Raw genomic sequence first — 22217 nt, 5'->3', positions numbered from 1 at the left:
AGATGAAATGGACCGGGTTACAGACACTCATCCTGCAGAAACAGGGCTATGAGGAGCAGAGGTTAAGCCTGCAGTAGCGCTGACTAGTTGGCTCGGCATCGGAGAAGAGACAGCAGGCAGCAAAGTTGACTCAGCCTGTTGAGGAGGTAGCGATTGAGGTACCTCCAACAGGGAATCTCTGTCCCTCGAGGAATCTTCCAAAATCGGAGAGGGAACAGAGACAGATAATGGTGGCAATTGTTTGAAGCTCTCTTTGCCTTTTGTAGCAGGCTTGTTCTTTGGCTATTTTCCAGGTTTCGGCGCCAAAGCGGATTTCTGAGTTGCGGTCTTTTTAGTAGCAACCTTTTTCTTAGACTTTTCTGCCAGTTTATCAGCAGGTAGGATGGGAGATGAATCACCCTCAGGACGGGGGGTGCCTGAAGTTGAAGGCAACTCCATAGAGGCAGGCTTAGAAGATGACAGGGTGAGATCCCACAAACGATATTTCAGTCTCTGTTTTCTAGCCTTAAGTGCTGCCTTGGTGAAAGCTTTACAATGCTTGCAGGTTTGAGTTAAGTGAGCCTCCCCCAGACAGAAAAGACAGTGGTCGTGTCTGTTGTGGAAGGGGAGCTTCCTATCACAGTCCACGCAACGGCTGAAGGGGCCTGAAGGGGACATAAGATAAAGGAGCCCTGGAGTCTGACTGTAATAGCCAGAAAAAGGGGCGGGAAAAGAGTCCGATATAAGCCAAGTCCGATGGGCAAGGAGTTAGAGAAAAACGGAAGATGAAAAACCGCGTCAGGGCAGGAGAGATCAGAATAGTCAGTCCAGGCAAAGTCAAAACCGTGAAATATCCAGATATTTAGAGAGAGAAAATAGCAAAAAATAGAGGAGCGCGAACGAGAGGTTCCAAACCGCTTAGCGGAGAAATGGAACTGAGGCGGTGGCGGGTGGAGCATGCGCAATGTAGGTATTCTTAAACTTTGTTTTTTTTCTCTTAAGCTCGAGAACATTCCGAGAGGACCAAAGCTGGCGCTGATTTAACCCTTTTTGTGTGCATTCACAGAAGACCACGCTGAAGAACCATAAGTGTTCTCCAGCAATTGAGGAAATTCCTTTGTGAATTACAACTTTGCAAATGAAAACAGCCAGCACAACCACTGCTGTGTTGACTGTCTGTTTCTGGGATCTGTAATTAAAAAAAGATAATTTCCCCATTTCTGGTGCACCCATTTTCAGCATCCATACAGGCCTTAAATACAAGCGCATGGGTTCCCCATAACATTCCTGACTCTTTTAGAAAATGCAGATATGAATCATGTTCTTCTCAATGTAGACAAAATTCCAAGTTCATTCCACTAATGGCTCACTACTTCTTGGAATGATGTGGCACCAAAATAGTCTTGTCAATGAATTCCTGGTAGTGCTAATGGCCTGTTAGATGAAAGGTAACATGTCACTTTGTAAGACAGATTACAGTTAACATTGCTGTAACACATATCTCCTTAACATCTAATTTAATTACAGTATTAATAACTGGGTGTTCCCAGTAGAACTAACGAAGTATTTTACAGTGTTTCTCACATGCACTTTAAGAAGCAACCATCAGCAGCACTGCTGTGTTGCACAGGTTTTTAAATTAATAAAGAGAACAAACAATAAAGAATTAGCTACCCAGAAACATGAGAAGACTCTCGGGCAATAGGTTATACTGTAGTGATGTTGTATAAAGAGGCATCATTTTGAAATCCTGCTCCCTTCTAAACACAGCAAGAGGACTTTGCATGGTAATGTGTTTACTTTTTTTGCTGACTCGTTTAGATCTGTTACCTCCTTACATTTCTGATATTTATTTAATTTCTTGTTCATATATTTGCTTCTGTGTTGAAACCATTGATAGCTAAGGACACTTCTTAAGCAGCATTAAGGAAGGAATAAAATGTTTTCTATTTCGACATGCTTTAATATACTTAAAGGAAACAATTAAATGAATATGAAAGGTAAGGAGTTCAAAAGATAATGGGGCAATGCACAGTAGACCTTAGCATGCCCCACTTTTTCTTTCTTTCTTTGAATGCATGATATGGGTACAATTCTACACAAATGTACAGGGAAGTAAACCCTATGGGATTCCACTGTACTTCTGAGTAGACGTGCTTAGAATTGCCAGGTTAAAGTTTACATTACACACAAATAGTAAAAGTGAACATGAAAATAACCCTAGCTTCTTTCACTTGAGTTCACCAAAATCAAGGAAAGAAGAGTTATGATTACATAATTTTAATTAACTATGAAGACTACAATGCAGGGATTTAAAATATGGTTGCTATAGGGCTGATGGGTGTTAAATATAGCATAGCATTTGCTAAATAATTTCTAAATATTATGTTCCACATGGATATGCAGTAACCAAAAGATTTAGTTCAGCCCCTGATCCAGTGCTTCCAAAACTGATCAACTTTGCCTCAGACTGATTTGGGTCAAATCCTCCTGAGTTGAATCCCACATTCAGCTTGAAGTTTGGAAGCTCAAAAATGTGTGTCTCCCATTATCTCTTCCTGAAAAACTGAAAACAACTATAGTATTTCTCTCCCCTTGGTCAGAATTGGGTGAAACGTTTAGGTACAAGATCCCCTTAGGGTGAGATTATATCTGCAAAATTGCTGACCTATAAAGCCATGGGTTATGATCCTATGTTCCTTTAAATTATGATTTTAAAAATAATGGTGATATTTCTCAGAGGAAAACTGTAAGTTCTCTTAGGGAATGAACACTGCCAGGTGAATAGGTACAGGGAAATTTGTGGTAGAGCAGCCATTTCATCTGGAAGATATTACAAGAGAGAGCAACTGCTGAGGTGAGATAACACCAGTACACTGGTAGCAGTCAGCTTTCTAGCTCCTTATTATCTAATAAATACAAAGGAAGCTATTGATATGTTCAACAATTGCCTTCAGGTAAACAGAAAGAAATTCATACCCTGAACATTACCTTGAGTTCAATAATGGGCTTAATAAAGCCAGTGATTGTTAAAAAGTTTGGATGTGGAATTATTCTGGAACGAGTGTGCTCCCCATACAGTTTGGGAGAACTCCTTGAAAGTATGTTGTCCTTGGATTTCTAGGTTACCCTAGCGATAAGGTGTCCTTTTTTACAACTCCATTTCATGCTCCAGCCTCAGCCTTTCCTAAAGCAACCTTACTTGGTAACTGCCATCCATAACTTAGTTGCAGAAAGGTGAAAACTTATTCTTTTGGGCTACAACTCCCAGAATATCACGCCAGCTTAGCATTGCCACAGGATATGTATGATTCTACACAATTATCAGTACATCCAAAGTTTCAGTCAGAGAGGATTCAATTCCAAGTATATTTATATTGTTGTTGCAATTATTGATATGTGTTTGTTTTGTTTTGTTTTGCTACTTCCCTTCCCAACAGAAAATGTGGTGGCTTATTGGAATCATAAGCCTAATACAAGCAGCTGGAGGCTCAGAAGAATTAGCCAGGAGGAAAAGAGATGTGAATCCTGAAGTCCATATGAATGTTGTAAGTTTAATAGTAAATATTTTTATAAATGATGGAGTAGAACAGGATCTATATTGAGTCTGGAATGTATGTCTGTGAGAGCAACATACACTCTTCCTGTTCTCGTCAAGATCTCAGTGATCGGCTGCCTGAGTTGAGTTGTTAAATGGACTTTGTTGTACCTTACTGCTTTGAATGTGTTTTGCTGCTGCTTATATTTTTTAAATATGATATTTGTGTGATCCTTTTTAGTAATTGTATACTCATAGTTGTTAGCTTTAAAATACTATCTTTTGCTGATGTAAAGCTGTCTTTTACCGATGCAAGCTCCTATTTAAGGAGCAAGGTGGGGTAAGATATATTTTAAATAAATAAAATAAAAATTTTAAAAATTACGAACAGGGAAGTGGGAGAATGTAAATAGACGTCCTGACAAATACGAAGTGGAGAGATGCTTTTCTTTCAAGGCATATCACAGTTTGTAAGAGAGAAAAAGGAAATACCTCTCTAAGATTTAGTATGAATAGAAATGAACCAAACGCTTGAATTTATCAACAGGATCAGCCTGTGGATATATTTTTCTGGCATGTGTGCAATTCTAAATATATTTTTCCCCTAAAACATGCATTTTATATTTATCTTGGCACTCTCCCACCACCACATCGCAAAATTACAAGAACTAGAACATTTGAAGGATAATTACACCTTAATCCTAATCTTTTTCTTGGAAGCAGGGATTTGGAAAAATTCAAATCAAATGCCCCAGGTGTCACTGGAAATTCTGATGTTTTGTAAGTACCACATCTTTTCCTGTCCCATACGAGTACTGAGAAGGAGTGTATCAGAAAGAATTGAGAAGACAAGATCTGCTGCTTGAATGTCATTTCTCTGGTTGAAAGCGTTCTCAATGAAACCATCTCAGGACTTTTTCTCTTCTCTTAGAGTCAGGTGATTTGTTACAGAGGATACCCCAGTGAAGAGTATGAAGTCTTGACAGAGGATGGTTATTATTTAACAATAAACAGAATTCCCGGCGGGAGAAAAAATCTTGCAGTTAGAGGTACTGTTACGTGATATTTGTTTCAGCCCAAATGGAAAGAAAATATTAGCCTAAAAGCTTTAACGGCCATCCAAGAACAGAATTGTATGCTAACAATTTATACTTGCAAAAATAAGATGCCAGTTCAGAAGCAACCGCATCACAAAGGTTATTATATGAACCTTATTGCCAACATTAGGAAGTTGCTTCAAATACATGGAGGCATATTTCAGGTACATGGTAAGGTAAAGGTAAAGGTTCCCCTTGACATTTAGTCCAGTTGTGTCCAACTCAAGGCGCAGCGCTCATCCCCATTTCATAGCCATAGAACCAGTGTTTGTCCAGAGACAGTTTCTGTGATCACATGGCCAGCGCTACTAGACACGGAACACCGTTACCTTCCCACAGAGGTGGTACCTATCAATCTACTCGCATTTACATGCTTTCGAACTGCTAGGTTGGCGAGGAGCTGGGACAAGCAACGGGAGCTCACTCTGTTGCGTAGTTTTGATCTTACAACTGCTGGTCTTCTGACCCTGCAGCACAGAGGCTTCTGCGGTTTAACCCACAGCGCCTCCACGTCCAGGTACATGGAGCTGGATTATTTATTACATAATATAGACTATAATTCTACAATCATGATGATTTCACAACAAAGAGGCTAACACCATGTACTGAAATATGAAAAATGTTTTGAAATGAATGTATGAGAAGTTCATCAGAAATGATTTCCCTATGATGGAACAAAAATGGATTTAAAGTCTTCCTTCCTTCCTTCCTTCCTTCCTTCCTTCCTTCCTTCCTTCCTTCCTTCCAAAAGGTCCAAAGCCTGTTGTCCTTCTCCAGCACGGACTGTTTGGAGAAGCTAGCTTCTGGGTTGAAAATATGGCCAACAACAGCCTTGGTTTCATATTAGCGGATACTGGCTATGATGTCTGGCTGGGTAACAACAGAGGAACCAGCTGGTCTCGGAGGCATCAGAATTTGTCAGCTGACCAAGAGGATTACTGGGATTTCAGGTAGCTTTAATTAAAAGAAATACCAGTTGGCTGCATTATTGTTCACTTTAACTTTGTAGACCTATTGGTCCATGTTTCAAGTGATATCACGAAGTAGAGTCGAGGAAATAAAGAGCATCTTAGTAGCTTCGAAATTCTTAACATCCTGTGATAAATTTATATTACCATATAAATATATATAGTATATAGAGTGACTGGTAGGAAAATTATATATTACCCTGTCTCAGTGATCAAAATCTTACTCAAAATGTTGCTTTGGAGCAGAGTGACTGGTAGGAAAAATTTATATATTTTGAGTAAGATTTTGATCACTGAGACAGGGTAATAGGCCCAGTACCATAATGGGTTTTACTGGCAAGGCCTCATTGTGCACCAGGCATTTATATGCCATAAGCCACTGTGAAATTACAGAAGCATAAATACAATTATTTTACAGAGAATTCTATTTTGTATTCATTATTTATTCATTTATTTAATGTACCATCTATCAACAATGTTTCCAGATTAAAAGTGAAAGCCTATGTGTGTTGACTTTGCATATATTCTGGGTCCCTGAATGATGTGGCTTCCAGAAAGTGTGGACCACAGCATTTTCTAATGCATGGATGTGAAGAGCAAGGAGAAAAAGCCACATGACCTTCAGCAAGTGGCAATTCCTGTCTACATGCAGTCACCATCTACATTTTGGTCTATATGCTCCATAGTTCTTGTTGATATGTGGTGATGCCCTATCATGCAATTAATGTGAGAAAAGAGCTTCTGCTGTTTTAATTTCAAACAAAACCGACCAGATGACAACTGGAAGAGAAAAGTCTGGGAAGAACAGAGGCATAGGCTTCAATAATTCATTCAAAAACAAAAGCTGACCAGATGTTTTATGTAATATTTGTTTAATTTCAGTTTTCATGAAATGGCCATGTATGATCTTCCAGCGATGATAAACTTTATTTTGAAAAGAACTGGACAGGAGCAACTGTATTACATTGGCTATTCTCAAGGATGCGCTATTGGTAAGCTAAAATGGAAAAATACTCTGTCTCATCTCTTCCCTACCCCTTCCCAAAGGTTTTGTATGTTTACAAAGTCAGGGTTGGTGATCTAAGAAACCTTGCTATCCAAGGCACAGCAGCAAATGGCATTCCTCCTTCAAAGGTAGCAACATTGTTTAGGCAAATGTACAGGGACGTGCCTCACTCTACCTCATGATAAGGCCAGCCCTGGTCTGGGGTTAGGATCTCAATCCAACTTCAAGCCACTCATCCCATTGCTCTTTGCAGGGAGCTGGACTTGGCCTGATATGGACATTACCAACCCTGGCTATGAGAATCTGGGAGCCGTAGTCCAAATAAATAGCTTTTCCAATCTCTTCAATTTCCCTGCAGCAGCTATAGGTTTATAAGTGCAGCCTAGGCACATCCTTAACGCAGTAATGACACATTCTATGTGTGCATTGTGTTTCACTTTCTTTTCTAGGATTCATCGCATTTTCAGCTATGCCAGAGCTGTCTCGGAAAATCAAAATGTTTTTTGCTTTGGCTCCTGTGATTACCATAACGCATACCACAAGCCCTGTCACGAAGCTACTCACACATTTTGATTACCCAGTGAAGGTACTGACACATTGTTTGCTATTTTTACTTTTATAAATATAAGGCAACAAGGAGCCAAATTTTCAATTTCATTGGCTAATACTAATGAAGGTATCACTGTCATCTAGATCTGGGGTCCCTAACCTCTGGTCCGCAGCCCAGTGCCGATCTGTGGCCTTTGCAGGACCGGGCCACGGAGACAGATTCCCCCCCTGCACACACTCCCCCCACCCATGCCCACATGCACACACAGCGTGCCCACACCCCACTCACCCACAAGCATGTCCCGCTTACCTGTGCATGTGCGTGAGTGCACCACACCCACCTACGAGTGTGCCCAGCTCACCCACGCATGGGTAAAAGCTCACCATGCTCACCTGTGAGTATGCCATGCCCATCCGCAAGCACAGGGGATGCCCTGCGCACCACGCACGGACCTCCTCCCATAGTCCACAGTTTGGAAAAGGCTGGGGACCACTGATCTAGATGACCATATGGCATAAAGAAAAACATAACAGACTGTCATTATGAGCATACTATCCATACAGTACGTAGATTTGATAATGTAAATGTATTTGTGCAAATTGAACCTAAGGAAAGCACTTAAAAACTGACTGAATGAGCAAAGGCGTTTGCAGCATCAGAGGGTGGTTTGTAGACATGAGAGCAAAAAGAAACACAAATCACCTAAAGAGAAAAACATCCAGATATATAGACATTTTAGAGGACACTTTTTCTATCACGTTCAGTTCTACAAGCAGAAATTATTGTTCAAATGTTGTACACAATTGTTGCAAAATTTCTTTATTTCCAATTATTTATTCTCCATTAGGGAAAATATTCACAAGAGAAAGCATGAACTGGCTTGTCTCTGTTATCCTTGAACCTCAAATTTGCATAAGCCCAGGTAGGGCTATAAAAATCAGTTCATTTCTAGCTCAGATCAGCAGGACATGTATTCATGTGTAAATTTGTTATGTCCAATTTGTTAAATTTGTTATCTCCAATTTCCACATTAGTTCACAACAGGGAACAAAAAAAAACCTTAATGTAATTCCTCCCCAAGAATAATGTTTTATGCATTTCTTTGTATAAAGCAGTCATCATGCAAGGATCTAGAAAACAATGCAGGAATAATTAGAAGTCAACATGGATTTGTCAAGAACAAATCTTGCCAGACTAATTTGATCTCGTTTTTTGATCAGATAATCTCCCTGATAGAGAGATGGAGTGCTGTAGACATATACCTTGATGTCAGCAAAACTTTTGATAAAGGGCCCCATGATATTTTGATTAGGAAGCTAACTAGTTGTGGGATGGATAGAACAACAGTCAGGTAGATACACAGTTAGCTACAGAATTGTACTCAGATGATTGAGTGATGATTCATGGCTCCTTCTCAGACTGGGAGGAAGTAACAAGCAGGGTATCCCAGGACACAGTCCTGGGCTCTTCAAGCTTTTAATTAATAACTTGGATCAGGGGATGTAAAGAATGCTAATCAAATTTGCAGATGACACAAAATTGGGTGGAATGGCTGGAAGACAGAAACCAGAGTCAAACTGATCTGGATAGGCTTGAGCACTGGACTGAAAACAACAGAATGAAATTCAGCAGAGATAAGTGCAAAGTACTGCACCCAGGAAAAGGAAACCAAACACACAGTTACAAGATGGGGGATACCTGGCTCAGCAATGCTATGAGCAATAACGATCTGGGAGTCATTGGAGATCACAAGCTGAATACGTGCCAACAGTTTGATGTGGCTACAAAAAAAGACAAATGATATTTTAGAATGCAATAACAGAAGTATAGTTTCCAAATCCTGTGAGGTACTAGTTCTCTCTACTCAGAACTGGTAAGTCCTCGTCTTGAGTTCTGTGTCTAGTTCTGGACACCACACGTCAAGAAGGATGCTGCTGACAGATTGTTCAGAGGAGGGCAACAAGGATGATCAGGGGGGTGGAAATCAAGTCTTATAAAAAAGATTGAAAGAACTGGGCGTGTTTCGTCTTGAGAAAAGAAGACTGGGGGGGGGGGGAGATATGATAGCATTTTTTAAATACTTGAAAGGCTGTCATATAGAGGAGGGGCGGGATCTCTTCTAGATCATCCCAGAATGCAGGACACGCAACAGTTGGCTCAAGTCATACGAAGCCAGATTTCAGATTCCTGACTATCAGGAAAAACTTCCTAACTGTTAGAGCAGCATGGCAATGGGGCCAGTTACCTCAAGAGATGATGAGTGCTTCAATACTGGTGGCATTCAAGAGAAATTTAGACAACCGCCTGGCAGATATCCTTTGATTTGTACTCTTACATTGAGCAGGGCTTCAGAGCTGATGGCCTTACAGACCCCTTCCAACTCTCATTAGTCTATGATTCTATATGCACTTCTTAGTATATGCATTTTTGTAGGCAGCCTTTCCTAATATAAAAATTGTTATGTGCACATTTTGAGATGCACTGCAAAATTTAGAGAGGTGAGCAGTCCAAAGAATTTGTCCTGATTGCATATACTTTCAGAATATGCAAAAGAGATCATTTCGGTTAAAATATGTACCAAGTATATTGTTGTCCATGCTTAAGTCTACGGTTAACCTGCTTATTGTTCTCACAGTCCTTTACCATTGGTCAAAGAGTGTGGAGATGATGGGAGTTGTAGATCAAAACAGGGCCAAGCATTCCATAACCTTGCAGTGGTGCCTAAATGTCCTAAACCAGTGATTCTTAACCTTGGGTAACCCAGGTGTTCTTGGACTGCAATTCCCAGAAGCCTTCACCACCAGCTATGCTGGTTGGGGCTTCTGGGATTTGCAGTCCAAGAACACCTGGGTTACCCAAGGTTAAGAACCACTGTCCTAAACTATAGCCGTGGAGTGTAGGTGTTCTGAGTGTCGCTATTGGTGCTGTGGAACATCACTTGTAAAGAAGCGTACAGTATTTTCTTCTCCACCTGTCAATAAATATAGTTTGAATAGTAAACAGAAATTAACTGACGGAAGTAGTGGGAGAAGGTATGTAATTTTTTCCTGAGGCATCCCTTTAGTGTTATCAGAGTTTGTAATAAATGAATTATTTTTAATTAGGTTAATGTTTAGCCTGTCAAGGGCCAAATGTCATTCATATGGTTACTTAATACAATGAGGTCCTATATTTTAACATACCATACACCCCAAATTATAATAGATTTAATAATTTTTGTTAATATGTGGTTCCCCCCCCCCCCGGGGCAGTAACAGTCAAAATACAGAAACAGCCATAGGTAGGAGATGGAGAAGCCTGGCAGCAACAGCCCAAGGAACATAGGGAAGAGACTCTTTTGTCTTATATTCCCTGGATGCAGCATGATGCCCACTCTTCTGCATGACTGTAAACTGAAAGAGAATGATGCTAGCAGAGGGCACAAGATGCATGTGTGTGCGTGAGAGAGGACACTGGAGCTATTTTTGTAGTTATGATAGGGTGGGAGAGAAGGAATTAGAGGAGAGCCAAGAGCTTTAGTAAAACAGGGGTGGGGCGATTTGAAGACGTTCCCACTCTTTTTTCCAAGTTAAGCTGCATTAATATAAAGGGTATACTTGAGATGGGGATATTTGTTTACAAATACAGATATCCCCGTCCCAGGTATGCCTAATACGGGTACGTCCATCGCAACTGGCCCGTCCCACTCATGCTTCGCCACACCGCCAGCCTCTTGTTCTTCTTGCCAATCACAGAAGTAGCCATCTACCTGCTCGGCTAGCCACTCCAGGCAGGGTTGGAAGGACAAATCTCCCAGCATGGCTGCTGTTTATGAATATGAATGTCCCCATCTCCAGGATATACTAATATTTTTCCCTTTCATGCTCTCTCTCTCTCTCTGCATTATTACAAAGGGTTACTACTTTTAACATTTCATTTACTTTTAAGTGAGTAGGAAGGCAAAGGCTGTAGCTATCCATTCCTGAGCCTCTTCAAAGGCAGACTCCAATCCATTAGAAGTGTCTCATGCATGATGTAGATGCAATAAATCATAAGATCTTCTTCCTATCTAACCAATAGCAACTGGACATCAAACAGGCTTATAAAACTAGCCTCACCATTTTTAAAAAAGTTAATTGCAAGAAATATCTTTTATATTTCCATAGGCCTCATTTGCCTATAGAGAATTTCCCCTGTCAAGGAAACCTGTGAAAGACCTTGCCTCCAAGTTGTGCAGTAAAAGATTCATGCAGCAGTTATGTGGATTCTACATCTTCTCTTCTGGTGGATTTAACGCAACCAACCTAAATATGGTATGTATATATTTATGCTAGATGTAGTAGAGAGCCTTTTCGGAGGTGGTATCCAATGTGTGGAACCCTCCTCTTAAGAAGCATTCCTGATATCTAGATGATGGGCTCTTTCATCAACAGAAAAAGACTTTACTATTCTCTCAGACATTTTAAGACTTGCTCTTGCATTTTCTCCCCATGTAGTGAGACTATAAGAATTTCTCTGCATTTGCCACATAAATAAATAAAAATGTAAGTCAGGTTTACACACACACGCACGCACGCTAATAAGGCATTGGCACCCTAACAAAGTATGGGCTGGATAGAAAAAAATGTCAGGTGAATATACAGTTAGTTACAGAATCGTACTCAGATAGTATACCACAAGGTTCAGGTCCTGGGCCCAGTGCTCTTCAACATTTTTATTAATGACTTGGATGAGGGAGTGCAAGGAATACTTTATTAGATTTGCAGATGACACAAAATTGGGTGGGATAGCTAATACCTTGGAAGTCACGAACAAAATTTAAAAAGATCTTGAGAGGTTTGAAAACTGGGCTGGAAACGACAGAATAAAATTTAACAGGGGTAAGTGCCACATTCTACACCTAGGGGAAAAATATCCAAATGCACAGTTACAAGATGGGGGATATTTGGCTCAGTAATACTACGAGTGAGAAGGATATCGGAATTGTAGATCAAAAGCTGAATCTTAGCAAACAGTCTGATGTGGCTGCAAAAAAAGGCAAATGCTATTTTGGGATGCATTAACAGAAGTACAGTCTCCAGATTCCAAGAGTTACTAGTTCCGCTCTATTCAACACTGGTTAGGTGTCATCTAAGTGCTGTGCCCACTTCTAGACACCACTCTTTAAGAAGGAGGTAAAAAAAAATGGAGCAAGTTCAGAGGAGGGCAACAAGGATGACCAGCCCTATGAGGAAAGACTGAAAGCACTGGGCGTGTTTAGCCTTGAGAAAAAATGACTGAGGGGAGATAAGATAGCACTTCTCAAATAGCAAGAGGTGGTGAGCGCTCCAATGCTGGAGGCATTCAAGAGAAAATTGGACAGCCATTTGTCAGATCTGCTTTGATTTAGATTCCTGCAATGAGCAAGAGATTGGACCTGGTGATCTTATATGCTCCTTCCAAATGAATTATTCTATGATTCTATGATTCGTGACTCAGAAACCACCCACCCTCTCCCCTTTTTTTTCTGGGGAAAAGGCTTGTTTTTAATAATAAGGACTTGAATTTGGGGCTTGGGACCTGGACCCAAAGAGTTGCCAGCATTCCTGAAAAAAACTTTCAGCAAAAAGTGAAATGCTTTTGGGGGGGGGGGGAAGCAAAATAGAAGGTTTGGAGATTTTTGAAGGGGCTTTGCTAATGATGCTGCTACAAAAAAGTGCTGGCACGTTCACACTTGTGGAAGAGCAAAAGATTCACAATTGTTGATGATGTTTTTGGCAGCATGATGGAGTGTCAAGATATCCTTTTTGTTGAAACAGTTGCTATATCTGTAGTTTCTGCATCTCTGCATCTTAATCCTAAATTTTAGTTTGATTCTATATTCTTGAATTCTGTCTTCAGTCATTGTTCCATTGTAACACTCCTGTATTTTATATTTTTAATGGATTCTATATATCCTGGGAAACTTTTGTTAATGGACCATGTAAAGGGGCAATGATCAAAGAAATTTACTTTCTGTTTTCACTCATTTTCTTGAAATGAGGCAAAGAATGAACCATGAACAGATTTGAAAAGCATCATGAAAAACCACCCATCTTTTGTCTTGTAAATTACTGGATAGCTATTTGTGTATCTGATGAAATAAATTGCAGCCCATGCCACAATTCATGTTAATATTTGTTTGCAACATGGGCCTAATAAAATACTATAACCCAAATTAATGTCATTAATTCAAAGTCCACATTGACAAAAACCCCACTGATTCAGTCCGTCTCCTCTAGTTGAAGCTTATAGCTGGATTCAATTTAATAGTCTTTAAGTTACCACAAGATTCTCTGTAAATTGTTCACTTCTCTTAATGAGTTTCTATTCTTATTCACTTGATCAGAATCCTGATACAATTTATGCTCATATCAAAATGTGTTATCAGCATGGTCATTATGTGCTGCAATGTCTTCTTCCACACTTCAAATGTTATGCCAACCCTCACTGTCAGAGCAGAACATGCTGGAATCTCTGTTGCATGCCCAAATCCATCATTCCATCATTCGATGCTTAGCTTCCTTTTCTCCTGCACTATCTTTCCAGATACAACTTACCTTCACAGTTCCCCATATCACCACAGTGTGGTGCTATTTCAACCCATTGTTTCAACTGTTTAATAAAATGCACGTCAATAGAAGGCTTGTCCGTCTCTTCTGCTTCTCAGAGGAGTAACAGAGAAGAACCCATTACTGGAACATTGAAGAAGCATTGAATAAATTGTGGCTATCGTTGTTAGAGGTCCAGAAATAACTCTATTTCATATCACTAATGCAAAAACCAACACATTGCTTCCAAACATATTTGTGGAATAAAATGGCAGATAGAATTCTAACATAATGTATTTTTTTAAAATCTCAGGCTGAAGACTGGGAGTTTTGCTCCCACAGAATAAACAGGAAACAGCAAATTTTCCATCCTAAAAGTAAAAGCATCTTCAGCCTATGTTACATGCCTTGTCCCTTCAGAGTTGCATCCCAGGAGGCTGCAGAACCTTTCCTGCTCTCACAACAACCCTAATTTTAGACATGGGGTTAATGACAGGGCATGGAAAAAGTTACCTTTTGGGGTCACACGTCTCCCTTGAATGGCACAGATGTGAGCAGCACGGTTTTGGTTATACATTTCTCCCTAACAAACAAACAAACAAACAAACAAACAAACAAACAAACAAACAAACAAACAAACAAACAAACAAACAAACAAACAAACAAACAAACATGGTGCTGCTATTTATGTCCAGGAAGTGGGTCTTGGGCTCACCTTGGGCCATGTTGGTGGTAGCCCCTAGTCAGATGGCAGTGGCCCAGCCGGGCCCCTCTCCTGTCATGGTGGCTGCATGTGATGGCTGGGGACCGTGCTAGGACATGCCAGGAGGCTGACATGGGCAGGGAAGGTGTTTCAGTGTCTGTATGTGTGAACCAACTGATTATACTTTGTAGTTACATTTTAGGGGGGGACATAAGGGTTATACGGGGATTTTGAACTACATGGGAGTCCAGGCCCTAACCCGAGGGTTCTTTGAAGGGAGAAGTGTCCGTTCTGCAAGTCAGCATGGTCAAGTTCTGGTTCGTTATAACAGAGCAAATATACTGAAAACATACTTCTAATAATTCTTCTTGCTGTAATGTTAAGTGTTTGTCAAATACAGATACTGAAAAGAGTCACTGAATCATTTCGTTCTAGTCCAGTTTTTCCTGCTTATATTTTAAACTTTTCCTGCAGAGCCGAGTGGATGTATATGCAGCTCGTTTTCCAGACGGCACGTCAATTAAAAACCTTTTGCACTGGAAACAGGTAAAGAATTGTACATTTTAAGCCAGTTACAGTATTGTACTTACAAGGGATACATTTGCAAAAGTATATTGGCCACATGTCCTTCAACAGTTGAGAACATTTTTCTCAGAATTCTGCGAATTGTGGTTCAATGTGGAGCTGAGAATTAGCAGTTTATATAAACTGAGTGAAAAAATGAGGTTAAAGCCATATTTTGGCTGTGAACACAAAGCAGACTTTTCTCACCAAATTCGTAGAACAAAGCAAATGTAATTAAAATGTTCTGCAATTGGTACTCATTTCAGAAGGATTCTTCACATAGAGTATGCTTCATGAGCACCACCAATATATATCACATAATATCTGTTGCCATTTTTTTCGTTCTTTGAATAGACAAAATCAGGATTATTCAGATATTTTGACTATGGGAGTGAAAATGCAGTGAAATACAACCAGGTAAGAGAGAATGATCTTTTGTTGTGTGTGGAATATGTATAAGGTCATTTAAACTAAGAAGAAATCTGCATGGAGAACATATATTGACTATGGGAGAATTATCATATGCTGCTTGGAAAAATCTGAACTCTAGAAACATCAAATCCCACAGATTCAAGCAGATTAATCCATTTTTTCCTTAAAAATAATTTGTTGCTTCATCATGGGTATTTTTATTTTCCCCTGTTCCTTTAACTTTCATTGACTAGGGTTTTAAAAAACAATGTAGTGAATACATTGTGGGGTATTTTCTGACCTCATGAAAACTAATGTAACTAAAGAAGGCTGCCTGTTGCGATTTCCTCTGAAGACCCTATTCCCCTGGCCTTCACAAGGATCTCACACTTCTTTCTTCTTTGCTGCCACCAGATATTACTGCTTTAATATTAATTGAGTATACTGTAGAAAGTCGTGTGCTGTCAAAACTTAATTCTTTTATTTAATCAGGGAAGTTAATAATCAATAAATATTCATAAGATAAATCACAGGTTGCCAATCACTTATACATGAATCAGATAGGATATAACTTCAAAATTCTTTTAACACTCTACTTTGATCTATGCTCTTACAGATCTCTAACTCACTCTCCAGTCAGTTTCAAGCTACACAGTCTTTCTCTCTCTGACTCAATCCACCAGTCTTTTTATCCTCGTCCCTTCTGCCCTGGCTCCACCTTCCGTTCACTCATTGGCTCCCGTGTCAATGTTCTGTGGTGACGGGCAGGTGAGGGCAGGGCTGTTTGCTATACTGCCCATCTACTTCTGGGCTTGGGATGAGACTGAGGTTAGGTTAGGATTCAGGTTTAATGTGCACTTCATGTATTTCCCAGATCCACAGAAAAATCCAATTTAAGGCTAACGTAATGAAAACTGGAATACAGTAGGACCCCTGTATCGATGTCTGCTGATTCCCTTATCCACAGTCTGAAAATATTAAAAAATATTAAATGAAAAAACTACAGATATGGATTTTCAACCTGTAATTGTCAGGCTGGACATTAGAAGGAATCAAATATTATGTTATATAGGTATGCCGTAGCCATTTTGCCTGGTTTCCCAGCAGCTTGAGGCAGCTTCCCTTCAGAGCAATGTCGTCATTGTAGAACTCAGAGCTGAACTGGCGGGTGAGGTAGGAGGAGGGGCGCTGACCTAAGCCAAACTGCTTGTTGGGAGAGGTTTTCCACCTCCTGCCCTTCCAGCCCTCCAGAAAGCCCCTTCCTAAACACGCCTGGCCAAACAAGGAAATAGATTCTTCATTGTCTTTGAAGAAGAAAACATGCAGGGCCACTGAGATTGTGCGTATATGTGTCGGGGGGGGGGGGGAGAGAAAGATGGTTGTCTTCAGTCTTCATCTCAGGAACAAGAGAAAATATCAGCTCAGCTCTTTCTCATAAAAGCTCAATTGAGATAAAAATCACTGGTACAGGGGAGTCCTTGGTCCAACAGACTGTGTTAGCTATAATTCACACTTTTAAATATCTGGGAGGTGGCGGCTTGTAACTGATCCCCAATGGATACAGGGGTCCTACTGTATATAATGTCTGTTTCTTGGCATCATGGCTTGCTGAAAATAGTCATGAAACCTTTTTTTTTTTGTTCCAGTGCATTATGTTGTCTAGATCAGAAATTAGCCTAGTGGCAAAGTCCAACAGATATGTTGACAAAACTTCTGTTCTAGCTGTTTTTCATCTCTAATGGCTATCGCCTGTCATAACAAAAACTGCACCTGGCCAATGGCTAAAATTTGAACACAATTAATACAACACACTTCATGTACCAGTGTAATCATAGAAGCATAAAACAGTGAAGATGGAAGGTGCCTATAAGGCCATCAAGTCCAGCCCCGTGCTCAATGCAGAAATACAAATCAAAGACCTGATTGTGATTCTAGCTTTGTGTGAATTCTTTAACAAAATGTGATTTTGAATGAAGATTAAAAGGCACCACTTATGCCAGTAGATAGCTCACAACTAGTCTAAAATGGGACAAGGTGCTTTAAACAATAACATTCTACCGTGTTTTGAAAACTATGATTGAATCTTATGCTTTCTAGAGCCATATTCCTTCATATAAAGTAGAAGAGATGGTTGTGCCAACAGCTGTATGGTCGGGTGGAAATGACCTGATTGCCGATCCAGAAGATATGAAGAGCTTACTTCCTCGTGTCACTAACTTAGTATACCACCAGAATTTGTCAGAGTGGAACCATTGGGATTTCATCTGGGGTCTTAATGCCCCCAAACGCATGTATTGCAAAATCATTGAGTTCATGAGTAAGAATCTGGAGCTAATTACTGTTCAATAGCAGATGTAACTGGCATTGTTTCATTTCTACTCATGAGTAGGAGATAAATATTAACTTTCCTAGGGTGACCAGGGCTTTTAGAGATCACTAATTCCTCATGACAATTTAAAGGTGCTTTGACTGCATATAGATTGCATATAGTATTTTAGTTTATTCTGCTTGTTTCATGTCTACATCAGTTTATTTGAATGAATGTTTCCTTGCAGTTCATCCATGTACTCATGGTTCATTTTTTTTCATAACTGCCATTTTATGAGATTATACTCATTGTGTCAGCAGGCAAGGTACAGATAACATAAAGAACCAATCCAACAATAAACGTTTTATTTTTCATGACAGTGGGCCTGGGACATATTCATAGGCATTATTGTCCTTGGTGTCATTTGTTCTTGTTTTAGTAACGCTTTAATGTTTCCATAATCACTATTTAGTATTTCGTGTTTTATCTATTGCTGTGAACAGTCCGAAGGAAGGAAGGAAGGAAGGAAGGAAGGAAGGAAGGAAGGAAGGGAGGGAGGGAGGGAGGGAGGGAGGGAGGGAGGGAGGAAATAAATAAATAAATAAATAAATAAATAAATAAATAAATAAATAAAGAAAGAAAGAAAGAAAGAAAGAAAGAAAGAAAGAAAGAAAGAAAGAAAGAAAGAAAGAAAGAAAGAAAGAAAGAAAGAAAATATTTGTTTCCCTGAACAATTGTTTCCACATTAAAAGGCACTGCTTCTTTGGTGCTGACAGATACTGCTAGTATGGAGAATCCTGGGATCCAAGTTTATCACTAACTTTCACTTCCTTCCTGGTCCAAATCCCTGTCCATCATAATCTCCTAAGTGAGGAGCACCCATTCCCAAGAGGAAAACACTCCTTTTGGGTACCAGGTCAAATGAATTGGTAGCCAGAGGGCTCAGAAAAGATGTACAAGGAATCATTTGCCATTTATTATGCCCACTGACTTCTTGGTGTGAATGAGAAGTGACATACTCCTATTTACCCAACACAAGTCTGCTCCCTACCCTATGGTCTAGTGGTGCTAGGGCTTACAAAAGTGAAGCCCCAGGACTTTTTGTGTAGCAGGGACTTTGTTATCTTCCTTCACCTCATCTCACCTAGACTTCAATGTTCCCTCTCAATTTAGTTGCAATCCCCATAAGCTCTGGAGGAGAACTGGAAAAGCATGTTGTTGCAAGCTTGCAATGCAAAGTGGATGATTTACATTGAATGGGCGATTAAGAGACAATCAAGTTGTAAAAGACTGTTCATTGACTGCTCATCGCCCTCTTGTTTATGAAACTTGTCTACCTCCTGTCTCCTGCTACTTCTTTTTGCCTGACAGATCCAGAAAATCTGAACTGATCCTCAAAATGGGTCACAAATTTGTATTGCCTCCTTTCTCCTAAGAGTTATCCTGTCTTTGCAAGCAAAGCAAAAATCACTTCTCATATTAAAGCAGGAGGAAAATGGTGGACTAACTATATAATTGGAAAAAGAATTCTAAAAAGATGACTGTGTACATCCTCTGCCAGTGCACTCTTAGTGGGGAAGCAAGAAGGTTACTCACTGTCTGTAGGCTCTCTGAATAGTGTAGAACCTTCATCATATACAGGAGGTCACCCATTTTTTCTCAGAGCAGCAGAGTTTCAAGTTTTCTAGAGCAGACCACCCCTTTTTCTCATTAACTGGCATTTACAGTCTCAATAATTCACTCTGACGTTAGTAGTACAAAAAATGAAAGGTTTCATTTACTTACAGTGAACACATAACAGCAAGCTAAAAACATGACTGCTTTGAGCAACAGGCTTCAACAGACTGACTGACTGCTTCCAACATACTAAAGAAAGGGAAAAGAAGCAGAGCCGAGTGGCAGGGCTCTCTTTGAGTACAGAGGCAGAGATGGAACAATTGGTTACTGCTAGATAGATCCACAAGCACCCCATCTTAGAAATGTTCCTTTCATCCACACCTACTAGAGGCCCCATGCAAGGTTGCAAAAACTCCAACATGGATCACACCACCTGAAGATGGCACTTGGCACTGAGACTTGAATGCAAATATCCTACTGTATTTGTTCAACAAAACTCGGAAGTACCTTCCCCTCCCTGAGAAGTAAGGGAAAGATGTTTATCAGAATGCTGAAACTTAAAGCTAAGTGTGCAGGTTATCACAATGGTATCAGTAGAATGTCAATGTGATATTTTAAGCAAAGTACACATGAGGTGCAATTCTAGATTACAGTCATAACATGCAAGAATAATCTGATCAACTGCAGATAAGGTTTTCAGGAAACTGTTTTGAAATTGTCATATGTGAGACAAAACATCATGTTCAAAGTTTGAAAGTTTCAAAGGTTAAGAGTCCCTTCCTTTCTTTGACAATCTACATAGTTATGTCATTAAAGCTTTTATGCATGTACAGAATTGTACTCCTGTCTACTTCAGCAAGATTGTTAAGAAAAAAGAACCATAATGAATTGCTTCTTTGAAATTGGCCCTGTCATTAGGCAGAATGAGGCAGCTGTCTCAGATGGCAGGATACCAGGATACCTGCTGTGCTACTCTGACTCTCTCTCTCTTTCTAGCCCTACCCTTGTCAACCTCTTTTTCTAAAACAGTTGAAATAGTAATATTATCAAAGTTTGCTTTTCTGCTGGTCCAAAGTATGAAGAAATATCTGTATCGACTATTATTTCTTGTCCTTAAGCAGATGACTCAAAATGTTTGTTCAAGAATTAGACATTATGAAAGAAATGTGATGACTAACTTTTTATTAAGCTTAAGTCTTCTTCTTTTATATGGGGCATTTTTCGGGGGGGGGGATTAGCCTGATAAATATCAAATGATGCCAATGTTACATTCCACCCTTCCAAGCTAAACATTAACACGAGGACCAAAAATTGCACATACAAGAATCAGTGATATGACATTAAAAACAATTTATCATAAATTAAAGCGTTACATCTCAATATCCAATCGATTCTCCTTCTCAATAAGGACCTCTCAAACTTAACAGAAACCATATCCATGACCCAGAATATTAAATCTATTATTGTCTAGCTAGGTTCTGTGAAGTGGCTGAAAAGGGGACTACAGGTCTAATGTCCCAATCTTTTATTTATTTATTTATTTATTTATTTATTTATTTATTTATTTATTTATTTATTTATTTATTTATTTATTTATTTATTTATTTATTTATTTATTTATTCATTCATTCATTCATTCATTCATTTATTTATTTATTTATTTATTTATTTATTTATTTATTTATTTATTTATTTATTTATTTATTGCTTAGTCCCTGAAGAAGGCCATCGCTGAAATGCATTGAGCCTGAGTTTTTTAGATAATAAAATCTGCATTGCCAATATTTTTATACATCTTTGAGACTCAGTCTCCCATTTGTGCTTTTGCCACCAGTGAATGTACCAGTTCCCTCTGCTTTGTCTCATTTTTTGGCCGAACAGGCGTTCAGTGCTTCCCTGCCCTGCCTCCCCAGGTACTGCCTCCAAGTTGGTGCTTGTTGGAGGAGATGGGGCTGAATACCTGTTCAGTTGAAAAACAAACCGGCATAAACCACTGGTTCAGCAGTGTCCATCTCTACTGCCCACTATATTGTGCAAGACGGTGACTAGATAACTACCTTGGGACACAGCATTGGTAACGATGGGATATAAATCAAATAAATAAATAGTGTAAACTCTTTGACATGCTCTGTACCCTATATTTTTTTACACTTTACTGAAAATGAATATACAGAGTAAGAAAAATGAACAGCTCACTGTAGTTTTGTTGAAATATCTAGCTAGCTAACAATCTGTTATGTCAGAAGAATAGTCTGAACAGTGCTTTCAGAATGTCCACAGCTGGCACTTGATCTCGCTTCTGAAGTTTGTTCAGAACTAACATGCCATGCCATATCCTTCCTGCCATTCATCAGTATGTGTGGTCTGCATCTCTTTTAACAAAATGAGCCCCCCCCCCGCCCGGGATCATTTTACTTAAAAAAATCATAGTGGGTTTGTTATATACATTTACCACTCAAACCCTCTGCTTTCCCTGCTCAGCCAGGGAAACTCACTGAGTGGTAGGGGTGGCCATTTCAATGTCACCAAGAAGGAGGACATGCATCCAGAGGTGGGATTCAGCAGGTTCGCACCTATTCTATAGAACCGATTCCTAAATGTACTATTGGTTCTTAGAACCGTTTGCTGGCCTGAGATGAATGAAGGAGGAGGGGCCAGGTGACCAGCAACGAGCGGGGGGAGGGGGCGCAATTAGCTGCCTCCCTTCCTGCGCCACACTGAGCCATCTGAGGTGGGGTGTGGGTGAGAGAGATAAAGCCCTGGAAAGAGCAGAGGCGTCAATGGGGGAAAGGGGGGGTTGAGTCCTTGATGTCACTGGAGGAAAGCTCATGGCCTCGAGGCAGAGAGGGGGGGGGTGAATGACAAAGCATGAGGGCAGGACACAGAGGGAAAAAGTTTTGGGGTGAGACCGCTTCAGTCAAACACCCA

General features: G+C 39.9%; 1 protein-coding gene across 1 annotated transcript; it reads left to right on the top strand.

Annotated features, from left to right (window-relative positions):
• Positions 1-388: 388 nt before the first annotated feature.
• On the top strand, positions 389-21835 carry LOC110083123 (lipase member M). The gene is made up of 9 exons (XM_072995280.2): positions 389-3527; positions 4449-4566; positions 5366-5564; positions 6465-6574; positions 7038-7174; positions 11284-11430; positions 14864-14935; positions 15308-15370; positions 17462-21835. Exons 1-9 carry the CDS (start codon positions 3423-3425, stop codon positions 17711-17713), a joined length of 1203 nt encoding a protein of 400 aa, XP_072851381.1. The 5' UTR covers positions 389-3422; the 3' UTR covers positions 17714-21835.
• Positions 21836-22217: the final 382 nt, after the last annotated feature.

This window comes from Pogona vitticeps, chromosome 3, assembly GCF_051106095.1.
Source record: "Pogona vitticeps strain Pit_001003342236 chromosome 3, PviZW2.1, whole genome shotgun sequence".
In the NCBI taxonomy this organism is placed as follows: domain Eukaryota; kingdom Metazoa; phylum Chordata; class Lepidosauria; order Squamata; family Agamidae; genus Pogona; species Pogona vitticeps.
The sequence above is the reverse complement of the archived record's forward strand: the minus strand, read 5'-3'. Positions and strand labels throughout refer to the sequence as shown.

Coding starts and splice junctions, on each gene's coding strand:
- LOC110083123 (XM_072995280.2), top strand. CDS start 3,423: ATGTGGTGGCTTATTGGAATCATAAGCCTAATACAAGCAGCTGGAGGC. Junction 5,565..6,464: donor GAGGATTACTGGGATTTCAG/GTAGCTTTAATT, acceptor GTTTAATTTCAG/TTTTCATGAAATGGCCATGT. Junction 14,936..15,307: donor ACCTTTTGCACTGGAAACAG/GTAAAGAATTGT, acceptor TTCTTTGAATAG/ACAAAATCAGGATTATTCAG.